At 42.5% G+C, this 8852-nt stretch overlaps 1 protein-coding gene across 11 annotated transcripts in view; it reads right to left on the reverse strand.

Annotated features, from left to right (window-relative positions):
- Window positions 1-7769, reverse strand: part of MARK3 (microtubule affinity regulating kinase 3) — a 49973-nt gene extending 42204 nt beyond the window's left edge. For 6 of the 11 annotated variants that reach the window (XR_012803938.1, XR_012803937.1, XM_075614997.1 and 3 more), the window contains exons 1-3: window positions 7112-7769; window positions 3960-4151; window positions 985-1038 (exon numbers count right to left, since the gene is read on the reverse strand). Coding sequence is in view for 9 of the 11 variants with exons in the window: in XM_075614997.1 (XP_075471112.1) it covers window positions 985-1038; window positions 3960-4151; window positions 7112-7162 (297 nt within the window). In the remaining 2 variants the exon portion in view is untranslated. The remainder of the gene's footprint in view (window positions 1-984; window positions 1039-3959; window positions 4152-7111) is intronic. The other 5 variants (XM_075615002.1, XM_075615001.1, XM_075614999.1 and 2 more) reach the window with 1 other exon arrangement.
- Between the last annotated feature and the right edge of the window lie 1083 nt (window positions 7770-8852).

The raw sequence follows: 8852 nt of genomic DNA on the forward strand, positions 1-8852 counted from the left end.
TCCTAGAATGATATTCCTGGATTGGAAGTCCCATGTCTTGAACAGTAGGAACTTTTGTCTGGACGCAGCATTCCTCTCCTCCCCCCCCCCCCCCTTCATTCTTGTAGATTCTTTGTGGCTTTAATAGCAAACTGTCAGTGATGTGACTGCAGCAGAATAGGAAGAAGCCAGAAACGTTTGCTTGTGGGAACAGTCCTTCCTACCTTCCTTCAACGTATTTAGAGAGGCCGAAGCACAGCGGGTTTGCACAGACATTTTGTGTGACCCCTTAGCGTTCAAATGTGATTTGCAATACACTGCACATCTTATCAGTGAGGGAATTGAAATAGTACTTTCCAAGCCGCTGCCAACCCCCCCACCCCATAATCCCTACAGTGACGAAGATTATGAGGTGGTAAAGGTTTCTACTTTGCAGGACAACAATAATTGTTCAACTAAGAATAGATAATGTTAGTACCATTAGATCTCAGATAGGATAGAATCAGTGAATAACCTTTTTATTGAAGAACAGGAGGTATTTGTGTTCCAAATGTGAGTGCTCATTTGCAGGTCATTACCCAGAATCCCTGGCTGCAGTGAACGCATTGGATGCGAAGAGATAATGGGAAATGGCAGGGATGCAGACCTGTCAGATATGTGCACAAGTGGTATTTTTATGTGCGGCTCCAAATGTGTTACATTTCACCAGCGGTTACATCCCCGAGTAGCCTGCAATAATACATTGCTTTACAACAAGCTGCAAGCACAACCGCCACCAATATGGTTCATTCCGAAGCCAACAAATCCCTCTGCCTGCAAGCAATACCTGACAGAGGTAGATTTACTTCACATAATGCCTTATTAATTCACAAAAGTCATTGTGCATACTGGTACGTATTTCAATATGTATCAGATACAAACAAACCACCACATGGCTGAACTCCCCAAACTATCGGCCACAATGTAAACACAGAATATACAAAAAAATTACATCTTATTTCTTACCTTTTGTAGACTAGTTGGGTTTAATTGTGTTTTGTCAATTATTTTTATTGCCACCTAATGGGGAAAAAAAACACAAGTACAGCATATCAACACACTTTTGTGAACAAATGAATGAAAAGATACAAACAGAAACATCATTGTATAGGATGCTATGAACAAGAGGTCTGCTGTAAAACTATTGCTAGCTTCCTGGGAATGCAATAGGACATCAAAATAATAAGTAGTGTAAACACACAATGCAACTTCCCAGAATACTTTAAATGCATTGATTTGATTTAATTACGGATTTTTCCGTTTCTCAAATTAGATCCAAACTAAATCGAAAGCAAAGAAATGAGATTAAGAAAATGTGCTTCGTGATCTATGAAGCATTAAAGTTCAAGCTTGAAATGATATCATTACTTATATGCAGAATTTATATAACGATCTCTTTACAATCTTTTTACATTACATTCTCACACAAAAGGTTGAAACGGTTGTCTGTGCAGGTTTATTGGCGATACCATTCTTTAACCCAGGCTGTGCTGAAAAGCTGTGAAATGCAGCAGGCAAACAGTTATAGGGCTATATGTTAAAAAATAGATTAGAAGCAAAAAGGTGACACTGTATTTATTTGCATATCATTACCCAGAATGCCTGACTGCAGTGGAAGCACTGTATGCTAAGAGATAATGGGAAAAGGCAGGGCTGCAGACCTGTCTGATCACTTGTGAGCACATTCACATGTATATTTGCTGTACACTGGAGGCTTGTCACTTTAACCCCACCATAACTTATTTAATACATTAATTTAGGCATGCAAGCCTGGGGGCCTCACATGTGCTTCTCCCAACTGCCCTGCGTCATTGCAGCACCATATGTTACAAAGAAAAGATAATATACAGGTAGACAGAGGCACACCAATTGCTAAACAAAAAAAAAAAAAAAAATGATCCGAGTTTATGTCCGGGTGCAGGGCAACCCATCAAAGCCCCAATGTTCCAACTGAGGGCATAGACATAGTTTAACACACAAAAGATGGAGGCACGCTGTTTAGATTGCAAAAAGATTGCTAAAGCTTTTACGCCATGCTTGTAGCAAACAAGATTACATTTTGAGGACGCAGCCCCTTCCTCAGATATTTGCCACCTGTGTCAATCATCTGAGGAAGGGGCTGCGTCCCCGAAATGTAATCTTGTCTGCTACAAGCATGGCGTAAAAGCTTTAGCAATCTTTTTGCAAAGAAAAGACAAGCGCTTAAGAGTCCGACTCCAAACAGGACTACTAAATAGTGCTACATTCGATACATCGCTTCAGCAGAGGTGGCTCAAACACTGAGGAAGGCGAGGGAGAGATCCACTAATCGCTCCCAGTTATGTAACAGTAAAATCACTGTCACTGCTACTGTACATCAGAAAAGTGATGAAAAATATATATACAGCTCAACCCCCTTATAATGCTGTGCTTTGGGGCCAAAGAATCACATCGCGCTATAAGCGGATCGCGTTAGAAATTATTGTACAATGCATACAATTGTACATTAAGTATTTAAGACACCAATAATTGTGTTGTAAAGTATTCATAAATAAAAAAATTGGGAGCCCCGCCTGCATCGCGTTATAAGCGGATTCGCGTTGTAACGGATCGCGTTATAACGGGGTTGAGCTGTATATGTATATATATATTTTTTAAATAAACATGTAACATTGCTAGTCTGACAGGCAAATACCAAAATATGGTATATACATTCTGGTTAAAAGTAAATATATATTAATCCATCTGCAGTCAGGAAATAGATAAATGTAGGGGCATAATATTAAAAGCAATAGTTAATGCTATTTTTCTTTTTTTTTACTATAAAACTAGAACCGCCGTTAAATCAATGCCACAAAGCCAATTACAAGAAAATATATAAACTGGGGCTACAGAATGACAAGATGAAAAGAAGGAGTAGCACTCAAACCAGAAAACTAGCTGTTTTTGGATATATCCAGTCAAGGAATAAAGCCCAAATAGAAGAGAGGAATGGCAGAGCACAACCGGAAACATCCAAAAGAGAGAATTTAAAAGGAAAGTGCATTATCCATAAAAAGTTTAATGGTCATGGAGGGAAAAATGGCAAGGCATTACCCTACCAACATGTTTCGTGCTACACAGAGCACTTTATCAAGGCAAGGAATAGAGCCCAGCAAACTGAAAGCGTTCAAAAAACGTTCAGCATTGTAATCTTAAAAAAATAAATAATAAGCATGCAGGCGATACGTTTCTGGCCACGTGGGCTCTTCATCAGCTAAGTGACTTATCCGACGCAGCGGCCAGAAACGGATCATTCACATGCTTTTTTTGAAGAGTAAAATATGGAAAAAAATGTGAACACCTCAGTTTGCCAAGCTTTTTCCTTGCCAGAATATATCCTAAAACAACGGGTCTTATGGATTGAATGCTGCCTCCTACTTTGCATCTTGTGTATTTTTGTGGGGCCACAAATTGAGGGCAGGCACCCGCTACCTTCTTAAATTTTGTCATTTAAAGTAGTCCCCAATATCAAAATAAGCAATAATATCCCCCAAAGTAGTATAAAGGAAGCAATGCACTAGAATTTGGTGGTAAACATTACGCAAATGAAGTACTATCACATGATATTAAAATACATGAAGCGTTTCCTTACAAAGTAAATATCGTTTACATAGACTTGCTAAACTGTTACTGCAGGAAGTCTCCTCCAGTGCTGTAAAGGTTCAGCTCTTAACGTGTCTAAATAGTTCATTGAATATTGAAGGAAACATGACTCCAGACATAACACAGGGATGTAAAATACAGTGCTGTAGCAAATACTCAATGAAGTCCCCAATACATAAAGATGCCTTATATAGCATTCAGAATTTCCAATGGAAACTATCATTAAAAAATAAAACGCATCTCAATTTCTGCCCCTTTAGGTTAAAAAATAAAATAGAATGTCGTGAATGGAATAGTTTGTAACTTTGGTACTTTACCTCTCTGCCTGTGAGGATGTGCCGGGCCAGCTTTACTTTAGCAAAGTTTCCTTTGCCTATTGTTTTAAGAAGTCTGTAGTTTCCAATATGTGGTTGCTCATCAGCGCAAGAGGCTATAGAATTCCTGCACCGCGTTCCGGAGCGCCCAGACCTGGCCGGAACATCTTGCCGACCTTCTACATGAGAAGTATGCTAGGACACAAAGAAAACATTTGAAACGTAGCACTTGGAAAGAACGGGACAAGTTTCATCTAATTCTAGCAAAGCACAGAATTGCATTTGAACAGCTATGTGGAGGAGCAAACAACTAGCAGTGCTATAATGTGCACTTATTCAACATGCATAACCTAAACACATTTTGTTTCTAAGATCTACGTATGGTTTAGATTTGTCTCATTATGACTATTTACACCAGTTCTGTAGTGGTGTCATACTTCAGGGACCATTGTAAATTAAACAATTACCTGTTGGGAATCTAGAAGTCATTGAGTTACGTAGTGTCCAGAAACATTCAATTGTACCACAAAAACCATCAGTCTACAATCAAAGAGTGAGTAAGAGAATGTATATTCCCAGTGACATTAAGATTGTGCGGAGTACTTTTTTTTTTTTTTTTAAATAGACGGAAAATGAAAATTTTATAACAATACCAACTCCAGTTCTCAAGAAGCGCGCGCCGCGCGCCCCCCCTCCCCCCCCCAGTCAGATTTTCAGGTTTTCCCAGCTTTGGCACAGGTGGCTCAGTTGAAAACCCGCATCTGATTGAGCCATCTGTGCTGAAACTGGGGGGGGGGGGGGGTTGGGGGAATCTTAAAGACTGGAGTTCAACACTCCTTGTCTACAGCATTGAAAATACGATCCATCCTTAGGGTTCTGACAGAAACTCTGGAAAGAATGACACACTACTATGTAATAGGATTAATGCCTTAATCCTGAAACCACAACGGCACAGGTTTCACCCATTATTTAAAAGGCTGGCAACCTCTTTAACACCATCTTATAATGATCAAGTTAAACTTGTTCACTCAGCATTATACAATTGCCAAGAGTGAGTTAAAAAAACACTAGTCCATACACGTCATTAAAGAAATTTAACGATTTCACCAAACTAATATTTTCCTCATATCACTGCCGTTTTTTTGCTTCATAAATCAGAATACAGCAGTCTCAAAAGGTTGTACCATCTAATTTGGTACCTGACCAACAAGGAGATAAGTGATCTATCCAAGGTCACAAAGAGATGCTCTTCATCTTACATCTCAAGTACCATAGTACTGAGCTTTAACTACAGAACCACTACTGCCAATAGTTTTACAACTAGTGCATTAGTCTGAAGTATATGGTTTAGAGACAAAGCAGGGGGCGTTTTATCAAAGCATTGCCTACTTCAGTCTGTGGGATGCATAACGGACATAGTCATCTGCAAAGCTCTCCCCACAAAGCACTGACGCATTTCCTGACAGCTCTCTCAAAAGACAGGCTATTTGTAACCAGAGACCTCTACAATCCTAAATGCATAATGCAGACCCAGGTATTCGGATCACTTTAGTCCAGAGGATCTTTTTGGTTTTGCTACAGGAATATATTTCAAATGGATTACTTAATGGTAAAATCAATGGTAAAAATCAAACGGCCTCAACCAATAGAAGATAAATACACACACACACACTAAAGGTCACACTAACTTATAACATTAACTTATCCTTTAACTGTGCCTTTACACTGTTTTTAGTCTACATTATATACATTTGTTGGCCCACATTTCAGACTCAACACCAAGACTAAATAAGACAATAAATCATACCGTCTTAAAAATATTGGACTACATATTACTTAGCATTACAAATCCAATTAACAATGCTTGAATTGAAACAAAGACATCTCAAATATTAAAAACAAAAAGCAGAGATTGGAGATCTTGAATAATTTAGCAAGTATTGTAAACAGGTTTTTTTAAGGTTCGTAACTGAATTGGAGTGGGGAGATCCCAAATGTTTGCCTCAACCCAATGATAATGTCATCAGGTTTATGCATACCCAGTCCATTCTATCACCAATTAGAAGTCAAGGGGGGGGGGGGGAAGGCAAAGATGTGCCCAGTGAAACATCTTTAAAGATAGATACTTCCATTAATAGGGAAGAAATATGACCTCCTGTGTACATTTAACTGGATAATTAATACTTGTGTGTGAGGGTTTATAGCCCGGCAGGAGCTCTAAAACCGATAAATAGATCCAGCACCATTTTAATTATTGGATTAAATTGTCCTAGCCCAATGGTTCATATTTTTTGTTGCATTTACAGGGACCAGTAAACCATAATCCACATATCAAGGGCCATATAGACCAAATACAGGACTCTGGCCAATTAGACAACTTCTGTGCACACAACTCCTCCCCAACATATTTGACAATATCCATCAAAATACCAAAGTAAAGTCAATGAAATCCCATGATATGTCAGTACACCATTGCAGATGTACTAATGGTCCTGCAGTGCAGTAATATCTGGGGACCTGTGCTGGTCCATGCACCAAGACTTGACACCACTTAGAGAGAGGGGGGGGGGTGAAGAGACTAAAGTGTTCCATCTGTTTTCAATGCGCTCAAACATGCAAAGACCTTTAATGTAGAACTGTAAATAAAAAGGCAGCCACACTATTAGATCAGAAAACCATCACAGCTTTGCCCAGGCACTAGTCCAGTCTTGAAGGGCTGCACATAACAAGGGGTCTGCATTACATTCATGTTCCTTCATCGCAGAAACATTGTTGCATGCAGGAGGCATTCCAAAATGCAGAAATTGTGCAGGTTCCCTTACAAAATCCTACATTATATTGTATTTACAAGATTAGAAACAAAAGTGTAATCACCTTGTAGGTAGTGCCAACCCCTCAGCAGCTTCTGCGTCTCAGCCTTGCACTTACCAATTTAGATTTTAAATACCCCCCTGTGTATACTGTAAAGCACTGCAGAGAATATAACACATTGTGGCCCACGCAGCATGGTGTCTTATTAATTTACAGTTCTTCAAACTTAGAAAAAAAAAAAAAACAGGGCTCACATGAAGGTTGGGATCTTTTTGTTTAGTTCCAAGACCATTAACATGCATCAACGATAAATGGCTTTAACGGAATGTGTTCGGACAACTCACGTTTTCTGTGTCCCGTTCATTCACCGTGGGAAGTGGGGTCCGAGTGGACATTGTATTCACCAGTGAGCACCCTTTATACAGGTAGGAAGAGGGGGTTGTACGTGGACGTTTCTAGTGGTTAGAAAGTCAGATGAACGTGTTTTCTATGTACACGATGTGTTCCAGTCATTCACCGCGGCAGACACACGCGTGTTTCAGAGTCCCCCGTGTTCATTATACACGGAGAGCTTGCGGTTCCTCCTCGGGAGCTCCCGCAATGGAGTTTAAATAACGGTTTCCATCAGCTATATACAGGTAACGTGCCAACATGTAACCGAAAGGATCAGGGTGGAGCCCGGAGCACTGCAGTGACCGCCTCCACACCGGGGGAAGACCACAACCCTCCCACCCCCCACCCCGGTAACCGAGCAGCCGGTCACACAGGCCCCGAGAGGAAATGTCACCGGGGCGGGGCTCACGCACAAAATGCTTCGCGGCACGGGACCGCGGCGGGACTCCCGGGATCCGCTGATACCGCAATACCTCGTGCCCGGCGAGCTCGCGGGACTCGGTTGGACATCGGTGTTGAGGTATTGTTGCCCCCCCCACACAGTGCCCGCTCCTACACGATCCAAGATGGCCACCCCGCTTCCTCCGGACGGATCCTCACAGCCTAGCCCTACCGCCGCCGGAAGTGACGTTCCCCGCAGTCTCCAGGTCCTGATTGGAGCGGGAGGGAAGCACATACACGTTGTTGTTGCTAGGGGCGACTTGAGCTCCCTGTGTGTATGTGTTCAATGGGGGCAAGTGGGGAGAGGAGCTCAAGGTGGGGAGGTGATTCAAGGCCCCGTGAACACATGTAACCCCTCAAATCATTGAGGCAGATCACAGCCTTCCATGATTTTGTGGAACAAGGCGTTAGATCCCAAACCTCTGCTACCAATAACACTGCACAAACTCATTCATAATGGTATCCACACCTCCTGTGACTTGGCTAGGGCCATGGTGCTGCAGACCGTGTGGATGAGCGATCAGACTGCCTAAGGCCGAGTTCAAGGTGGATGGTACACTAGCGCGCGCGCACGTCCCTCACAATTTCGGGTTCGGTACAGCGCTGACGCTGCTACTTTTTGCTGCTACAACCCAAAATGATATTTCGGGCTATAGTCGCGTTACGTGAGCTGGTTCAGCGAACCAGCTCCGTGACACGTTCGCCACGCCCCCAAACGCCGCGACCCAACTGCAGCCAAGGTACAGATCGCTGAGCTGCAGGAGCACGCGGCAGAGGCGCGCACGGACTTTCGCGGCCGGAGAATCCACCCTGAACTCGGCCTTAAGGCACTGATCGCGCCCATGCGGCGTGCACGCGGAAGCGAGGGAGCGCGCGTTGCGAAAGAAATCAGTTGAAACTGATTTCTTGGCGCGACTGGCCGGCCACGTGAGCGGTTCGCCCAATGAGGGCAAACCAGCTCTGTGACGCCCCTAGGCACGCCCCCCAAGGCCCGTCCACCATGGCCAGGGGAAGCACCCGCTTCATGTGGGTCACTTTCAGCCTCCGCGCGGGCGAAGGCACGATGGCCCCAGCCTTATTCAAAGGTTTCTGAGCGGTTCAAACGCAACCATAAAATACACTTTATGTTTATCCTATAAAGGTATTTGTAGTCAAATGTAAATCATTATCTGTATAAGTGATATTGCTCTTGGGCAGCATTTGGTTGCAAGTTGTGATACTTTAGAGGATGAGTTATTCCTTGGTATAGTT

The sequence above is a fragment of the Ascaphus truei genome, chromosome 9, assembly GCF_040206685.1.
Source record: "Ascaphus truei isolate aAscTru1 chromosome 9, aAscTru1.hap1, whole genome shotgun sequence".
Taxonomy (NCBI): Eukaryota; Metazoa; Chordata; class Amphibia; order Anura; family Ascaphidae; genus Ascaphus; species Ascaphus truei.